Raw genomic sequence first — 19,553 nt, 5'->3', positions numbered from 1 at the left:
TTTCCTCAGTTTTATTGCTATGAACAAACGTTCTGCATTCAAATCACAGGTTATTCTTCTAAGACTCTTTTTTCTGGTGCTTATACACACATTTCTATTCATATTTCATTTATACCAGTTCTAATATTTCTATTACAAGTGTCCACATCCTACCTCTAATACCAAGCAAGTGCATGTCTACTTTAATTTATATCACACCGCTACAGATTTTATCAAACTTCATTACATTATCTTGTAGCAGTCTCTGAAGATACTAGTACATCAGTGCAGAATGAGCTATATAGATTAGGTTTGTGCAAGTGTGGGTGTAAATCTCCCCCTTTCAGAGACAGAAAATGAGAAATTATTTTGTGTTACAACCCAGTGGCACAGATTGATTTGCAGTATGATTCATAGTCATTATAAGACATCACTTTTCACTTACTTATGACATGGTTTTTCCAGTTTTACATCACAAAAACAACCTTCAAGAAAGCAGGTGGCTTCAGAATCTTTTCTGTTCACTGTAAGGACTCTCCTGTGTTAACACCAGTAATATACTTTAATTGTAAATACAAGCCCTCCCCTCCCTGCAGACAAATAAGAGAAAGCAATTTGAAAGAAAATATAATTGATAAATGTTCTATACATGGGAAAAAAGGAAATATTTTCAAAATCATATGACTGAATTTGTTCTTCTTAATGATACAAGATATCACTTATGTAAAAGCCAAACATTAGGATGACCCCTGCCCTTTGCTGATGTATCTGCCTGACTTTACAAATGACTTGCATGCAAGGGTTTGTGTCTCCATCACTAAAAGACACAAGTTTATGGGAAGGCTGATGCCAGCAGTCACCAAGACCTTTGTGTTGACTTTTCATTAGCCCAAGCTGATGGTTGTACTGATGGAACAATCCTGTCACTGGGGACCCAGGATGGTATCTCTTCACAGCCCTGTACAATGCCAGACAGACATGTCAGATTGTTCTGTGCTGCCTCAGAAATCTGTAACATGACACTGCACTGCACCCTGTAGATCTACTCAAGGAAGACTGAAAAATTTAAATTATTTCACACTTCCCTCAAGAGAAGTAAAATGTATAGGTACACTGTTTCTTCCTTCTTTTCTCTGCTTTGCCCTTTTCAATTCCTTATCACATACAATTAGAGGAAATCTGACATATCTAGTGGGAAGTCAAGGCCTAAATCAGTTAAATATAGTTTAGTTCATAGTTAACCCATGTCGACCTAATAAGTAGTGATTATGTCACCGGAGAAGGTGAAAAAGTTTGGGCAATTTGAGCAATGAAACCATAGGGTAAATGAACTCATAGGGTTGAACTTTACTTTCAGTTTTGCGGGTGATATGGTTTTACAGTTGTTAGTAGTTTCTCTTCTGTATCTGAATCAGAAAAGTGTTCACAGTTTTGCTTTCCATGGAAGTGTGGCCTGAGAAAATATGGCCTCAGTAGTGACAGGAATAGTAGGAAGGAACAATGATACTATCACAACCTGAGGTTCAGGGTGTCTGCTAGTACAGAGTGTCTGTGAAGTCAAAATTAAGGGAATTTATTCTTTATTGTTGACTTAATGTTTGCATTTAAGAATAAAGGCTTTTAGGCCAGATTGCAATCTTGCTGGCACAAGGGTTTTTTTAGTTAATATTAAGTAAAGCAAAACTTTTGGACCTTCAGTGCCATTTTTCAAGGTGTTTCCCTTACATATTAGGTACTAATGTAAGTAAATTTCTGTCAGTTCCATGATCTGCAGGTCACATTGTCCAGCAAGACAAACTTCCATTTCTTTCTCATTTGTGATTCCCCTATAAAAAGTAAAAGGTGTAATAGCAGATAGCTAAAACATTTTGGAAGATGGCAAATTTGCTGTCAGTTGGAAGGATGATAGTTTTTGCATTAAATGTATGCAGTGTTTATGTTCTTATGACAATTTAATCTTCTGCTTTAAGCTGGAAATGGTTAATTCTGAGTAAGTCTCTGGTGTTCCCATTTAAACCAAAGTGTCATCATAACGTGTTCTCAGCAAAATGCCATTATATTATTAAACATTAAGACCATTTCCTAATGCATTTAATAATTCATTGTTATTAAGTGAAATCAGGTTGCACAAGCTAATGTTAACTAGTTTTGATCACAGAAAAAATACCATGCAATACTGAGATGAGATAGGAGCCCAATTAATAGTGTAACTGTTATTCCATTTGACCTCCCATCCACAGGAATACTTTCCAATGAATTATACTTTAGAATTTCAATAAGCAGCTATTTTACAGAGCTTTCTTGTCACAAAACATCATGGGGTATTATAAAATCCTGTAACTGATTCATCTTATTAATTCAAATAAGATCTGTTTCATTACAGTTTTATGATGTGCATCGTTAAGGCTTTTATACTTGCTACTTGTATCCTAATAACATGGTTGAAAACAGCATTGCATAAAAAAATGTAATACAGTATCGTTTCTGAGTCATCTGTCACACTAGTGCCTGGGAGACTGGGTTATCAGCCATCCTCCAGGAGCCCATGGGAGGTGATGGAGTGAACTCTTTCCATATCCTACTGGGCATATGGCAGCATTGCCAAAACTGTCAGCACTGCTTGACACTCATTCAGTTGTCGAGGTGCAGACACAAAAGACTGAATGGTCACATATGCAGCAGGCGTGGAGGTCAGGCCCTGCATGCTGGCCAGGCAGTGGTGGGAGCAGATGTTGCTGTTACAGCATAGTAGTACAGCTACTACAGAGCTCCTTTCTTTTTCAAGGAGAACACTTTTATCAGCTCTCTAAACCAGCCTCTCTCACAAGCATTTGAAGTTGGAAAAAGTTAATCATTAGATAAGTTGGTTGTGAGAGCTTGTTGGACAATATCTGAGTGTCACAGAAACACTCTTCTCTTCTGATAGATTCATCCTGAGCAATCTCTTTCCCTTGCCCAACTGATAAGTGTACTCTTGATAATTCTAAGCAGTAACAGTTGGCTCCATGAATGTAACATCTGTGTGTCAGTACAGCTGTAGCCCTTGGTTAAGCTGCCCCTACTCCAGTGTTATCTTTGGGAGATAACAGAGACTCATTCCCTTTCTGCCACCAGCTCCCACAGGTATATAATTAACTTTTTGCCTATATCAGTGATACATTTATTACTATCCTGTCGTGTCTTGCTACTCAGGTCATTGATTAAAATAAAAAGCAAAACTCTACCTGTTCACTGCTTCAGGCCAGACATGAATGAAGTTAATGTTACGTGTCTCAGATGAGGAGCCCTCATGGGGCTGTAGGAGAGATTCTTACTGATTACACCCTTGTACAGCATAAAAACTGAGCCATAACCTATCCTTAGAGTGAAGAGTGTCCTGGGAAATTAGATCAATCTAGATACTGGAAGAGTTAAGGTATATATTTCATGTTATCTTTCAAATGGATCAGCAGATTTGTTTATTTGTGCCTGTATGTCCAGGACAGTGTTATTGATTTTATCCCTTTTGCTGTTTCTCTCTGGCTTAGAGATTTAGAGATATGAAATCTAATAACGTGCTTTTCTGTTGCATATGGCAGTTAACTTCTTTTTCAAATGCTCAATGTATTGCCTTCTTCACTCATTCAGACTCAAGTGAATTGACACATAAGGAACGGTCTTTCAGGGTTAGAGGTCTTTGAACTCATTAATATTAGCCATCATTCATGTTTATGACACTCTCCTCACAATGAGTTCAAACCTGTAATATTAACACCATACATGAACACAACACTTCTATGAAGTCCTATCCTTTGGCAGAGGAATGATTTTTACAGTCAATGAAAAGGCTTAGCAGTGGATAACTGCTAGTTTTTTTATGTAATGCAGGCAAGAATAATGGAGGCATGGCAATCCCTAGGGCATCCTTCTCTTGGTAAATCTGTGCCTGTCCTCTGCCTTGCTAAACGATTAAGAAAGGTCATTCTTGTATTCTTCAGCTATAATCTAAATTATATTCAAGATAAAACCATCACAACACACTATGGCACAACATTTGTTATCCTTTTTTTTTCAGTCTGGTGGGAATCCAAAGATATTTGCAGTCTTCAGGGAAAAACCAACCAGACCAAACCAAGCAACCAAACAAAAAAACCCCACCCCGCCAGCCTTTCTGTTGTTTTTAAATCTTGGGCATTACCTTTCCCTAGTTTCTTAAAAGGAGTGAAAATGAGGTAGAGGCAAATGTGAGCCAATTTATTTAATTTTTAGAAAGTATGTATACAATTCTTTAATTATTAGAAAGTATGTGCACCTTTCTTCTCTTTTTTCCATTTTGAGGAACGTGATCAAACAAGTAAGGCTGTTGTCATCTGTGATCACTTTTGTAAATCTTGGCCACATCACATAAATGTGAGCAATGAATTGGGAATGTAAATCTAGCTCTAAATGGTTAAGAAATATTTTCTATGTTGCAGACCAGGGAAGTAACTAGGCCTTGAGGTCTCCATCTGCAAACACTATACTTTGTCTTCTTCAACTCTGTTTCTTTAATTCTTGCTATTCCTGGAAAGTATCTTTCTTTACCAAATATGCCACAGGAATATTGAATTTATGTATTCAAAAGCAAATATCCCAACTGACATTTGTTTCTGCAAAACCTTGATGTCTTTAGTCCCAAGGCATACTTTTTCAATGTAGTTTTAATTTGCTACAATTAACAGTTTGTGAATTATGTCCTGAAGTGATTCTGTATACACAGACAAAACATGCCTTCTGTTGCTTCTACAGAATGAATACCTTTATGAAGGTGTTGATGCAAGAGTTATAGAATATGAGGACAACAGGCCCCTCTTAGATATGTTCCTGCAAAAACCAATGGGTTTATTGTCTCTGCTGGATGAGGAAAGTCGATTCCCACAAGCAACAGATCAGACACTTGTAGGTAAGTATATGGTTTATTTCACAGTCTTGCAGCATGTCTTCTGTTAGATTTCTGTTTGACATGTACAGTTCAGACTACATGCTAGTTATGTTTTTAGTGAGCCCTCATACCAGATTACAAATGAACGTGATTTTGCTGATCGAGGTTTCAAATTCTCCTGCCTTCAGGAATTTTTAGCTGCAGGGTTTGAAAGGTAAAGATCAGACTGAGTTAAAACTCTAAGTTCATATACCAAGAACACTGTTTGCAAATCAAGTCATGTTCAGCTCTGAGATTTTTGATAAGCCATACCTGAACAAGAAGTCTCATACTTTTTTAAGAGTAATGGCTGCAAACATGCTTCACTGCATTTCAGCCAATTATGCTTCCTGATTTTTCTTCTACTCGGAAATTAAAAATAAAACACCTAAATGTGTTGTAATTCAGATCCTGAATATTTTAGTGCTGCTGAGTAGTTGCATTTCCCATTGATTTAGTTTAGTCATATTTCTGTGCAGATAAATCCTTGTTTTGCTCATTTTTGAATGTGCAAAATGTCCTCTTAGAGTTTTACCCAACACCCAGTCACAAAACCTAATAACATCCAGTAACAATGCCCATGTTAAAGGAATTACATGAGCTTGTTGTCTTTCTATTCTCATACTTTTTAGTCTAGAGTACAGAGGCCCTCAATCAATCAGTAAGTGTTTTCTCACAATTCCTCAAGGAATTCTTAGGAAGGATTACTACATCGTTTCATATATGAAGATCTAAATCTTGGAAAGGCAAGCCCTGGAAGTGTTCACCAAATGCGTGGATGTGTCACCTGGGGACATGGTTCAGTGGTGAACACAGTGGTGTTGGATTAATGGTTGGACTCTATCTTAGAGGTCTTTTCCCACCTTAATGGTTCTATGATTTTCTGAGGTCACACAGAAAAATATTGGTAGAAAGTGAGTAAGTAACTTGTCCGAGAGCTTTCATATTCTCTATCCAGTGCCTTTTGTTACAAGACCATTATGTCCTTGAAAACATCAGTGTCTGTTTTATGCCTCTGCATTGCCAGAGAAGTCAGGCAATATCCTTAGAGGGATACAGCTTTGGAAGAAAATTATTGTGCAGTAACTCCAGTAAGATGAGTTATGTGTTTCCTTTCAGAAAAATTTGAAGATAATTTGAAGTCAAAATATTTTTGGAGACCCAAAAGAGTAGATCTAACCTTTGGAATTTATCATTATGCAGGAAAGGTAAGAGACCTGATGATATTAGTTGGGGATTGTAAGAGTGGTAGGGCTGGAAGGAAATAGAAGAGGTCAGCTGGGTTGGTTCTCAGTTGTCATCTATTCAGGCCTGACATGGGAATGTTGGTGGTGCCTTACATATCAAAAGTAAATTGAAAAGTTATTATCCCTCATTAAAAAAAAAAAAGCAATAGCAGGAGTGTATTTTTCTTAAATGTCAACAGGTAAATAAACTGGTATAGAAGATCCAAAACACAACTGTTATGTAATGCAACTTGGCACTCTTCCTCTTAGTACCTGAAAGGCCTGTACCATACTTGTTACCACTGCTTCTAATCAGAATCCCACTCCTTTCTTTCTACTTCCTCCTACACCCCATCAGCCTTACTTAGTTCTGTACTTCATCATCACCCAGATAGGTAATGCAGGCCCTGCTTTCTGCTTCATTTGATGAGCAGTGTCTTGCCTTCCTGTACAAGGTGACTTCCTGCACGTGCCTTTCAAACTCAGGAGGAGCTGCTGTCGCACTGTTGCATGATGATGCTGGTCACATGAACCTTGCCTTGTGAAAACAGGAGCTCCTACCTCCTTTTGAGCTCTTTTAAAGGGTACAGAGCGAGCATTGGTGCCTCACCTAGGAAACTGTGTTGGATCTGTGCAGTGCTGGAGCAGCTGGCCTGGGGAGAGGCAAATACTGCCCATCAGCTGATGGAAGATAATTTAAGCCTTATGTAAGACAGTCAGCTACAAAGAGCCTGCAGTAACTCCTCTGAACCTCATCTCCAGCTGAATTGCACTTCACCAGCATGGCATATCTCACTGCTGAAGAGTGGAGAGTCAGGTCTCCCTCTACCATTCCTGTTTACCAGCCACTGAAGATGGGGATTACACCAGTGCCCCATCTGCCCTTCCCAGTGTTCAACAAGCTTTTTCATTGGGAAGTTTCTCCTAACTTATGTCTCCATTGCTGTAATGTAAGTTCTTTACTCCTAGTCCTGTTTGCTGCAGAACTGGAAAACTACTTATTTCCTCTTCCTTTACAAGCCTTTTTCCTAATTTAAGATTCTTACTGAGTTGTTTTGTGAGGGGTTTTCCTAAATTAAGCATGGCAGTATCTTCTACCCTTCATGACAGGTCAGGTTTTCTTGTGGATCCTTTACAACATCCTTGAGATAGAGTCCTGGAGTTACATTTTGGGTTAGGTACGCCACTACTGGAATTTTTAGAGAGATTTTAATTGCCAATATGCAGTTTGTGATTTTGCAAATTTCCTCTACAATTAATTCAGAGATCCCTAAGAAGAGTGGTAAGTCCTGAGTCCAGTATAGCACAGTATGAATAGCACAGAAAGATCATACAGTAATGTGGGTAATCCTGTGTGATATGATTGAAATCAAGTGCATTGTTAATTGTGCATTTACACATGTGTAAAGGAAGACTACCATATACTTGTCCTACTGATAAATCCACGCTGGCTAAGACTACTGTTAACGTATCTATATTAGGAAAAATAAATGTCTCAAGCTACTTTGGAATGATGGATTTGCCTTTAGTGATCTGTGTCATATCTCAGTATTGAAAAGTCAGAACTTTCAGTGATCAAAAGAAAGACTGCAAGCAAGAGTGAACCTGATAGCTGAAAAACTATTTGTGTATCTTCATATATTAAAAGCCATATGCCAGAATGCTTAAATTTACAATTGCTTTTCAAAAACCAAGAAAATGCGTAAATGCATTTTTTAAACAGGTTCTATATAATGCAAGTGGATTCCTAGCCAAAAACAGAGATACTCTGCCAGCTGATATAGTACTGCTACTGCGATCATCTGAAAACAACCTGACACGACAGCTGGTAACCCATCCTCTTACAAAAACAGGTATTGTGTTGTGGTAATCTTCTTAGTCTTCTCTAGCCTTCATGATGAACACTGCTAGGTTTCATATGACTACTCACTGATGACATTACACACTTTGTGGCTTAACTTTCCAACCCTAGAATCTATACAGAATGGAGCCCCAGCCATCTCAAGCTGCAGGGGAGGGATTGGTCTGGTCAAGTGCCAAGGAAGTGGTAGAGACTTCTTTCAGGGTCCTCTCTTCAGGGTAGGGGAGCAATACAGGGAGTGGAGTGCATCTCTTGAGTTGAGGACTGAACAGAAAAGATCAGGTAAGTTACTGGCCTTTTTTTGGGCATGGCATATATAAATTGCCTGTCTTGTCTCAGTGCAATTTATCTCTAAAGTACTAGAGAATGAAGGTTGGGGCTCTTAAAATCTGCTGCAAAGAGTGAGGAGACACTTCTCAATTTATTCAGTCTTTTAGTCCTTTGCAGTAGGTGACTGATGGGGTCCAAGTAGTAAGCCCTTTCTCGAGGAGTTCATAAGTTGAGGTGGAGAAATAAGATTGGCTCTACAGAAATTACTCCTAAGCTGCATCTTAGTTGATTATGTCCTTGCACAGTGTCCTACCTGCCATTTTAGGGTGATGGGTAAGTCTCCTTACAACCAGTTTGTATTGTATTGTAGGACTTCCTGTGTAACGGCATTGATGCCACACAGTAAGTACTTTACAACTTTACTTCCTTGTACAATTACATGGGAGATGTATTTCTAGCAGATCAGAGAAGCTAAACTGGAAGAGTGTAATGGAAATTTCCCTAAAATGTTATCGTAGCTTACAGAAACTAAGGTTTTGGCAAGGCTTCTATTCTTCACAAAGGGAGCTTTGCTCATGGAATGCAAAATTTGGTCTTGAAGTTCTATTTTAAGTGAGTGTTCCTGGGAAAGCACAGAGCTCAATGTCCTTGCCTGAACTTTTTGACTTGTTGATATTTGATAAGATACTAATAATTTCTGTAGAAGCAAAGTAAGGGTCCACATGATCCCAAGAACTGATCCCAAGTTATAATGCTTTGCAAGATAGTTCTGAAGGCTGTTTTGGTCTTCTTGTTAAATATTGTAAAACACTGTGTGTAGCCTTCTGAAACTGACCAAAACCATCCAGCTGCAGCCAATTAAAAGTTAGATTTCTGATCTGTTATTCATCTAGAAGCAGTGAAATTGTAGAGGTTTACCTAAAGTTCAGCCTATCTTGCCTATCTCAGGTGTTTCTCTTAGGACAGGAAAAAACTCCTCTGAATGTACTGCTCTGCACTGAATACAGCAGGGATCCTGTAGACACCTCACTTTCAGATAGCTAAAGTTAGGTGTGAGTAATCCTCTCTTTTTCCTTCCCACCCTGTGATATTCAGCTGAACCCAAGGGAAGTTTAGCTCTTGATATCATCACATAATACATGATGCATTAGCTCACCATGCCATATATTTGCAGCTGTTATTCCAACTCTTACCCACCTTTTACTGATAGCAGCTGAGCACAGAGAGATATAAGCTCTCCCAGTGGAGAGTGAGATCCCAGAGGTGTTTTGTTATTAGCAGAAGCAGTGGCAGCGTGCAGCACTGGTTAAGGTTTATCAACACAGAGAGACATGATGGAAAGCTCAGCAGAATTTTCATTATTCGTTTAAAAGACAAATGTGTGTGTAAACCATGCCAGTGCACCTAGTCCTTCAAAGTCATAATGAAGGTATTGCTTAATTAAGTATTTCAAGGTCAGAGTCTTAAGACTATGTCTGTGCTAGTGAAACCAAACAGAGCTAGTGAACAGTAGCTGAAACACTCCCAAAGGACTGCCCATTCTGATGAATGGGACAGGTTTGGATCATCTCAGTTACTAGCCTCCCAGGAATACCTAGGCACACATCAAGAGAAAGTGCAGGCCAGCAATGGTTTCCAGCAAGCTCTGTGGAAAGAGACAACATTATTTTTACCAGGGGGTTAAAAGAGTAGTGAAGTATAGAGTTTAGCTGTTTGAGTCCTGCTATGTCACTTGCCCTCAGGTCCAGAGAAGGGTGCTAGCACTTTATTTTTTAAACTAATATATATGTAGCATTGGAACTACAGTAGTACAATAACATTCTTAGAGTAAAACCACACGGATACTCTAAGAGGTGTCTTTCTTACCTTCTGCAGCAGTCTGGGGTTTTTTGTGATCTAGTAGATGACATAGGAGATGAAGGAGAAAAATCATCCCTTTTCGTCTTCATGCAACTTCTTCAAAACTTGTTCCATCCCAAGAGTGAAAGGGGAAATAAGGACATACGCTGAAAAATTCAACAACCTTTCTAATCATATGGTTACACTGGGGACACGAATAAGGTGGTTCAGCATCAGTTTTAGTTTAGATGAGATGTAAACACTTTGCTAGGTTGCTTTTTTCCATCTTCCCATAGGTAATCTGGCGCACACTAAAAGCAAAACTACAATCAGTTACCAAATGTGGACCTCCCAGAAAACAATAAGTCATACAAAGGTAAGAAAACTGATTTTGTGATTCTGCATTGAACATTAATTTAAACTAGAAAGGCAATACTAGTTTTGGTATTAAAACCTTAAAACCTTCCTTGGTTTTTCTCCCTCTCCTATTTTCTTTTCTGTTTAGCTGGATATCTTTGTGTTGTGCAATTCATATTCCTTCCGTGAGGTAAAAACCTAACATTTCCCTTCTTTCTGGCTATAGTTTTATAAAAATTTCAGGGGAAAAAAAATATTATTTCCTAGCTGTATTGTAGCAAAAAGAGAAATTAAAGTATCACTGTGGAGTATAGCCATGTTCCATAGGGAACTACCAAAATAACAGTGATGATGGAATAACTAAAAGGACCTCAGACATTGTCAGGTTATTTGTGGCAGTTATTAGATGCTCTGTTATCAAATTGTGCCCTCTGTGTGTGAACGTTTGTGTATTGTGTAGCAAAGTAATGTAACGTACTGGTGTAATTGATTTGTGCTGTGATCATGCTGTAACTTTTGCTGCTTAGAATATTTTTTTAATTATTTGTGTTCTCTGAGGGGTGCTTTCTTGTGGCATTGGAAGGGCACTACACTAAAAAGTGTAATTTCTTTCTTCATCTCTATAGAATGAAGCAGGAGATACTGGACATCATCCTAGAGAGACAACCAGCATGAAAACACAGACAGTCGCTTCTTATTTTAGAGTAAGATATCAAAACTTTTAAAATAGATTTCTAGAGTACAATAAATGCTTATTCTTCTCTATAGTCACTGCTCAGAGGCTGTTGCGAGTCAATTCTTGTGGCTCCTTCAGCAGCTCTCTGGACCTTCCCAAGCACTGGCTGTAATGCTCGTCTTGCAATAGGAAGTAGCTGTGAAGACCATTCTTTCCTCCAAAGTGGTGCACGCAGTTGGTTCACTTGGGCTCAGCTCTGAATTTCCAACTCTTATTTAGTCATCTCTCTCAGTAAACCATAAAGTGACTGAGGCAATGTTCATGACGAATTGGATGCAGGACTCAGCGAAATACTAAGTTTGCCAGCGATGCTAAACTAGGAGGAGCTGTCAACCCCTTCGAGGGCAGAGAGGCCCTGCAGAGAGACCTCAACAAATTAGAGAGATGGGCAATCACTAACAATATGAAGTTTAACAAGGGCAAGTGCTGGATTCTTCACCTTAAAGGGGCAACCCTGGTTGTGTGTATAGACTGGGGAACAAGAAGCTGGAGAGCTGTGCCACAGAAAGGGACCTGAGGGTTCTGGTCGATGGCAAGTTGAACATGAGTCAGCAGTGCCCTGGCAGCCAGGAGGGCCAAACTGTGTCCTGGGGGGCATCAGTCAAAGCATCGCCAGTTGGGCAAGGGAGGGGATTGTCCCGCTCTGCTCTGCACTGGGGTGGCCTCACCTTGAATATTGTGTGCAGTTTTGGGCACTGCAATATCAAAAAGACTTTAAGCTATTAGTGTCCAAAGGAAGGCAACGAGGATGGTGAAGAGTCTGGTGAGGAAGCTGTATGAGTAGCAGCTGAGGTCACTTGGTCTGTTCAGCCTGGAGGAGACTGAGGGGATACCTCACTGTGGTCTTCAACATCCTCAAGAGGAGAAGAGGATGGACAGGTACTGATCTCTTCACTCTTGCGACCAGTGACAGGGCTCGAGGAAATGGCCCAAAGCTGAGTCAGGAGAGGTTTAGGTTGGATATCAGGAAAAGGTTTTTCACCCAGAGGGTGGTTGGGCACTGGCACAGGCTCCCCAGCGAAGTGGTCACAGCACCATCTTTAACAGAGTTCAAGAAGGGTTTGGACAATACTCTCAGGCACAGAGTGTGATTCTTGAGGCATCCTGGGCAGGGCCAGGAGTTGGACTTGATGATCCTTGTGGGTCCCTTCCAACTCAGCATGTTCTATGGCTTATAAGAGTTCATTTACATCTATGACAGAACAGTAAGGAGCCATATCTCTGTTTAGTAGATACAATTGTCCAGCTTTGTGGACTATGAAGGCTAATTTCAGCCTAGGTATCATGGCAGTCCAAAGCTGCAAGGAGTTCTAAAGTTCTAGATGGAAAAAATACTGAATCTCATTCAAACCTAATGTCTGTGATTCAGTGCATTATCAGCACATCGAGCACCATAGACTGCAAATGAGTTAATTATATTTACACTTTTCTGGTACTATTTTCTGTAGCGAAAACCGTTGCTCAGATCGTGCTAGCTAATGCTCTTAAATGAAGATTCAGCTTCAGCCCCACTGGTTTACTCACACACAGAAACCTATGGGTGATTGAGAAAAGCATATGCCACCTCAGACTGCAAGGGAAAAAAATTATCCATTAGTGTGTCCTACTTGTTTGTGTTCAATTGGCACACTAGTGATGAAGCTAATTAAGCACTTTGCTGCGTGATGCAGCTTCTGTCCAGAATGGAATTGCACATTTTAATAGGAAACATATGGCTCTTGACGTCCTACACTAGTTTCATGTACCCAACCCACTGCTGAACAGCATTACCTCCTGGCTACTTCTTTCTGTTGAGTCAGGTTGAATCTTGAGGAATGAGTCTATTCATTTGTGTTCTAATAAGATCCTCCCATGAAGCAATTTCGCACAACACCAGACAAGGTTGTTTACAGCCAGATTCCCCTCAGTTGGCATGGAGAGCTACAAGCTGCATCTCCTCTGCTAGCCTGGTACCCTGGTGAGGTGGGAAAAATGCAATTTTGTGATTTGCAAAAAAAATGCAAAATTGTGATTTTGTGTACTTCTAGTTTTGCCCTCCTCAAAAGTTTCCTCTTAGCAGGGCAGCTATAGTATCAGCATCAGTCTAAACAATGAACAAGGTGTGCCAAGATCAGAGCAGTTTAAGCAGCCCTTCTGGGGTGGCCTTCGTTTCCTCCAGTCTAATGAAGGGATTTAAATATTTACTGGCTTGCTGCTGTTCCACTTCCCATCCATAGATGGATGATTTACATCCTGGGTGAAGAAGGGTCCTCAAATAGGTGATAACAAGGAAAAGAAGAAATGGGCTGTAATTACCTAACAAAGCTCCAAGGTAAGCAAATAAGCGTAGAGAGTTTCTGTCATATATTGGACATTATGGAAGTTTGTGAGAATGTCCTGAGTGAAGTGTGGTACATTTATTTGGAATCAGTGTTTCTCTCAAGTAGAAACTTAGAGATCTTATCAAAGCTAGAATTGTTGTTGGGTAATTTACTTCATCTACTTTTTAAGTACCAGCTTAATGAAATATAAATGGACATGATTCTGATCCTATGAAATAAAATTTCAACTACACATGGACCTATATACAAATTTTATAAATATCCTGGTGGCAAAATCTTTTGTTATTTTTTTTTCAGTATTCTCTGATGGATTTGTTATCCAAAATGGTCGTCGGACAGCCTCATTTTGTCAGGTGCATCAAGCCAAACAATGACCGGCAGGCAAACAAGTTTGACAAAGAAAAAGTGTTGGTTCAGCTGCGTTACACAGGAATTCTGGAGACAGCAAGAATTCGAAGACAGGGTTATTCACACCGTATACTATTTGCTAACTTCATAAAAAGGTAACACTGATGTGAAGAAGCTCTTTTCTCTCCTACCATTGCTGTCCAGTATTTTTTAAGCGTCAGCAGTGTTTTTAGCATGATCTTTCAAGAAAAAATACAAAGACATTTCCTGTGACAAAGAAGATTATAGTCTGGATGACAAAGACTAGTTCAGGCACAAGATTATTGACCTGTTTGGGACGTGTAGGGGAAGATGATGCATCTCAGCATGATTTTTCAGGCTCCCTGTGCATTTCTGTAAGATTTACTTGCTTATAATCTGCACTTTTTTTTCAAAGACTTCAGGTTTAGAAGTGTTATACTTCAAATTAAAGCCAAGAATTTGAAGCCACAGCATCCAAAGAGCACCACAATTTCTCTAGCTCCTGGCCTTTAGCACTGTGCAGCATCTGCTTGTGTAGGGTAGATGATAACTTGGTATTGCTAGTCTAGGGCTGAAAAGTTCATTAAGTGCATAGTTCTGTTTAAAATATAATTCCTAAGGGGTTTTTTTAATCCCTTGTTAAAAAAAAGAGTAATGAATTCAGTATGATTTTATAATTTCTTTAACTCTCTCTTCCTCCACCCCAAAAATCTGCACTTCTCTATTACAAGTAAAGACCCTGAGAGATGTGTGAATGGAGGTCAAAACTGGGAAGAATCAAGCAATACCCATTCAGACAGAAGCACTTAAAAGTAACAGAGCACTAGAAGCAGAGAGCTAATAGCAGAGTGCTGCAGGTGCATGAGAAGAGAGGGGAACAACAAAGGGATGTTTTCATAGCACTGTTTCTGGAAAGAATAGTCGTAGGACTGTTGCTGTTTTGGAAGAGTGCAGCATGGGAAAAGATAGTTATCACCACATCAAGATCTGCTATGGCTTTTGGTGACTGCTCTTTATAAAAAAAAAAACTTTACTGTTTAGGTAAAAGAGAGGAAAGCAGCAGACATAACGGGGTAGCTCTCCGGAGAGTGTGCCCTTGATTGCAGTGAGGCTGTGCAGATCTCTGGCACTGAGGACATGGCCTTCAAACAAAAAGGGATTTTTATTAAGTATTTGTCTTCTTATTTTGGGTTTGGTTTTTTTAATAGTTGAGAGTTACAGGTAGATCTGAGATAGTGGTGACATTATTTTGTTAGAATAAAAATAAGCCAATTCATTGTGTTTTACAAAAAAAAAAAAAAGGAACTGTAGGTGATAATGGAGGGATCGACATTGTTTCCATTTTATTATTCCATGAGCAAACTGTTGCCATTATTTAAAGTTGATAAACCCAAGGTTTTCAGCCTTTATTTATAAAGGCTGAATAACAAGAAAAAAAAGCAGAATGTGCTGTGAGAATGCACGCATAATTCATGTAATTTTCTTGAATTAAAAAAAACAAGATAGATATGGTTAATTTTGTTATGGAGCATTTTGGAAAGTCTTGGAACAAACAAGAACTTTCCTACCCAGCAGCTGAACTGACGTATTACAGGTAATTTTTATGCATGAGCATCCTGACCTCTTTTCCTAATCAAAATTAATTCTGAGTAATGAGTCTGGCAGATTGAATGCTTACAGATAACAGCACTTTTGGACATAACATTTGTTATTTGGACATAACATATATGGAACATAACAGATCCGAAAGGATCTGCAAAGCTGAATCCAAGGAGATAAAAAGAGCTGCGATGCGTCTCTCATCATGTTAGCTATCTCAAAGGTAGATGGTCTAGCACATGACATAAGATATGAAATTTTCATTATATTTCTGAATATGAAATAATATAATTTAGGCAGAAAAGCTTTTAAAATATATTTATTTTGCCACTGAAGTCACCTTCACAGAATGCAGAGAGCAGAAAAGAACTGGTGCAGTACTGCACTTTGGTTGCACACTTTTTAAAACCTTCTGGTGTTGATATAGAATTAAACAACCCTCCAGGGCGTGCAATATGTCACTCATCCACTTTGGATTGAGTTTCTCAGTACTGCATATAAATCACAGCAATTTCTCTCATATGTTTTTTCAATTTTTTTCAGTGCTATGTTTTCTTTCATGCAACTGTTTTTATTATTTAAATGTATTTGCATATATTGCTCTTTATTATTCAAATAAAAAATCATGCATTTGTCTTTAGGTATTACCTCATCTGTTATAAAACAAATGATGATCCTCCAGTCAGCCCGGAAACCTGTGCTGCCATCTTGGAAAAAGCCCGCCTTGACAACTGGGTTCTTGGAAAAACTAAAGTAATTTTTTAATATACTGTATCTGCATCATTGCAGTATGCCATTGTTAACTTATTAAGCAATTTGTTTTCTCACTCATTTGGTTGGAGTAGCTCTTGGTCTCTATTATTTTTGAAAAACAAACTCCTCTTTTCTGGGTACAGTTCCCTGATACCTGGCTGATATCTTCAACCTGTAAAGGGTTAAAATTCTCATCAGCTTTAGTGAGGCCACAATGCAAAACAGTATGTGAAAACAACACTGCTTGCATTTCCTTTCAAAAAATGTTTTAGTATGGATCCCACTAAGCTTAATCCAAGCTTCTTTTCTTAAGGAAAAGAAGTTATACTTCTTCCCTGTAGCAAACAGAGGGTAAGGAAAAGGTTTTGGCTTTCCAGTTTGAGGCTGCTGTGGCAGACTTTGCTGAGCACTACGAGAAGAGACAGCAGGATGATCCCATTTATGTCAAGTGGAAGGAAGACCTTATTTTGAGAGAAACACACATCTGTTCCCATACACTTGCTTTTGGTTCTAGCTCACTGATCTTCCCAGTGTGCCAGAGAGGGACACCCACCCACTCCCAACTGATAAATCTCAGAGAAATAGAAGCATCAGACAAGTACTGCATCAAGTCTCTTTATTTGCTACTGTAACAGAAGTGCTAGGAAGGATATTAATAGGGAGATGGATACTAAACGGTTTGAAATCACCTGAGCGAAAAAGAAAAACTGTTTTTCTGAGACATCTTCCTGCATACATGGGACAGAAGCCATGAAGTTGCCTCCCCCTCAGCCTTTATTTCCCTCTGCTGTCTTAATGAGGTTAATGGACAACATGCAGTCAAAAGAATCATATCTTGGGATCTGAGATCTATAGCTTATGTTTACTTTAATTAGGGTTAACCTGTATCTGTACCAACAAATGGTCATGATTGGGGGAATTCTGCAAAATAAGCATAATTATTGTCTTAATTGAACAAGTCTTTCTGCACATTTTATTTTATCCTAATATACACCAGGAATGTGTTGGTATCCCTTGTGCTAGACTAGTTTTTCAGGCCTTATATGAGTGTCATTCTTGATAAAACCAATTTAGTAAATAAACAATGCTTTAGATTTAAAATTGGAAAGTGGAGAGATTGAAGGTTCCAGGTTTGGATCATATTTATGTAACATACATTAGATTTGTGGGGTTAGCAAAACTATCAGCCTCGTGGTTTTGAAAACAGATTTACAGTTAGTTACAGACTGAAGTTTTGCACTGGAACTCAAAAACATCTTCCCACGAAAACATGATTAAGAAGGGACTGACTAGAGATGCTGAAAGGGAGAGTAAGGTAAACCAATATCCTGAACAATGAAAATGCTATCTCTTAACAAGAATGATCCTTTAGGTACTACAGCTGAAGAGTCTGTTCATCATTTGAAACCAACTTGTAACTCTTGTTGATGTTAAAGGGATTGAGTGAATACAGGGCCTAGAGGGTAACTAAAGCTTTTGCTTGTTTGCCTACTCTTTTTAAGGTATTCCTCAAATACTATCACGTGGAGCAGCTAAATTTAATGCGGAAGGAGACAGTTGACATGATTATTTTGATTCAAGCTTATGTCAGAGGGTGGCTGGGTTCAAGGAGATACAAAAAGATAAAGGAACAAAGGGAACAAAGTGCTATTAAAATACAGTCAGGTAACAGCTTTAAAACATTTAACATTTTGCTTAAAGCTAGTGCATGTGTACGGTTGATAGATGAATGTGTATGCTGGATGTGGATTTTGCTCTTTTCCTGCTGTTACATTTGACAAAGTATCTTGTATTTGGTGATATCTGCTCTTATGAAGAAAAATTTCTTTTAACCAGGTTATGACAATCGCTTTACTGAAATTACATTTCTCAATGTTACATTTAAAAGGCAATTTTAAGAATGGAAGGATGTGATTGCCCAGATGATACTGTTATTAATAATATTCTGGCATGCATTGACAAGGTTGTATAATATAATAATGAAAATAAAATGTATTAACTGTCCTAGATAATAAGGCCAATTACCCTGTTGATGGAGGCATCAACTGAATTTTTTAATACTTTCAAACATCATCTTATTTTACATTCTGATTCTCCTGTGTTTTGTATTCATCTAATTCATAATAACTTTACTCACCAGAAATGTAGTTTTTATGTAGATTTACTATTCATGCTCATTTGCCATGTTTATTGAAAGAGAAATGCTGCAAAATATTTATGAATATTTTAATAGAGGTCTGTAATTCCAGACTTTTTTCTATTCTTAGAGGCTTTTTAGTACCTAATGAATTATTTAACTTTTGACATCTCTTTTCAGCTTACAGGGGGTTTGTTGCTCGTAAAGAATACAAAAATGCAAAACATAATAAAAAAGTGGAAGAATACATTACTAGATTTCAAGCAAGTAAGAATTGTTTGCTTTCGTAGCTTATATTGTTGTATACATACACAATATGTTGATCCAGATTCTAACTACACTGACTGTGCTCATTTACATGTTCTGAGTATAATTTATCTATTATCTATCTATGTACAGTGGTTGAAATGGATGACTGTATTCTGTTATCTGTACCTCAAAGTGGTTTAGAGGCACTTTCCACAGCTGTGAAGTGGGATGCTCAAATGCCACAGCAAGGCTTTTCACTGCTAGTCTAAGATGTTCAAGTATTACATCTGGTATTGTTGAAACCCGTATGACACCGTCTGTATAATATGTGTATTCATGCTGTTCAATTAGGACTAGGTTTTGCTATGTGTCAGTAACAGCTATATTTGAGAAGACTGCAATCTGTAATTTCACTCATGTCTCTTATTCTTTTTTGCCCATCACTTTGTTTCTCTTTTGCAGTGATAATGACCTTGGGCCCAGATGTATGCTATGGGACATCCCTTTTTCCTTCCTGTACTTTGGTCTCCTCTGTCCCTGCAGAGATGTCCCCAAGCCAGATATAGCCTAGGCAGCTCTGAAATCAGGAGCTGTACAGCTAGAGAGACGCAGGTTTGAAGGCCAGGTTGGATGAGGCCTGGGGAGATCTGGTCTAGTGGAAAGTGTTCCTGCCCATGGCAGGGGGTTGGAACTAGATGATCTTTTAAGGTCCCTTCCAACCCAAAGCATTGTATGATTTTATGATTCTATAAAAACCACTGGCACAAATCTGCACAGTTTTTTCAGTAATTACAAAGGTGACAACCCAAATATGACCTCAGATATGCCTTCATGAGTATGTACCACCAGCAGTGTTGGTTTTAATCATTGTTAGATGCATCTGTTAACTGCACTGAGCCAGTGCTAGTGTGTACTGAA

At 38.7% G+C, this 19,553-nt stretch overlaps 1 protein-coding gene across 1 annotated transcript in view; it reads left to right on the top strand.

Annotated features, from left to right (window-relative positions):
- Nucleotides 1-19,553, top strand: part of MYO3A (myosin IIIA) — a 119,636-nt gene that overhangs the window by 78,535 nt on the left and 21,548 nt on the right. Inside the window, exons 20-29 of the mRNA XM_039380741.1 lie at nt 4,747-4,900; nt 6,038-6,126; nt 7,868-7,997; nt 10,411-10,490; nt 10,620-10,661; nt 11,098-11,175; nt 13,826-14,031; nt 16,138-16,249; nt 17,752-17,914; nt 18,567-18,653. Coding sequence (XP_039236675.1) covers nt 4,747-4,900; nt 6,038-6,126; nt 7,868-7,997; nt 10,411-10,490; nt 10,620-10,661; nt 11,098-11,175; nt 13,826-14,031; nt 16,138-16,249; nt 17,752-17,914; nt 18,567-18,653 — 1,141 coding nt within the window. The remainder of the gene's footprint in view (nt 1-4,746; nt 4,901-6,037; nt 6,127-7,867; nt 7,998-10,410; nt 10,491-10,619; nt 10,662-11,097; nt 11,176-13,825; nt 14,032-16,137; nt 16,250-17,751; nt 17,915-18,566; nt 18,654-19,553) is intronic.

Source organism: Pipra filicauda, unplaced genomic scaffold, assembly GCF_003945595.2.
Source record: "Pipra filicauda isolate LSUMZ 115617 unplaced genomic scaffold, ASM394559v2 scaffold1_size10287979_pilon, whole genome shotgun sequence".
Lineage (NCBI taxonomy): Eukaryota > Metazoa > Chordata > Aves > Passeriformes > Pipridae > Pipra > Pipra filicauda.
The sequence above is the reverse complement of the archived record's forward strand: the minus strand, read 5'-3'. Positions and strand labels throughout refer to the sequence as shown.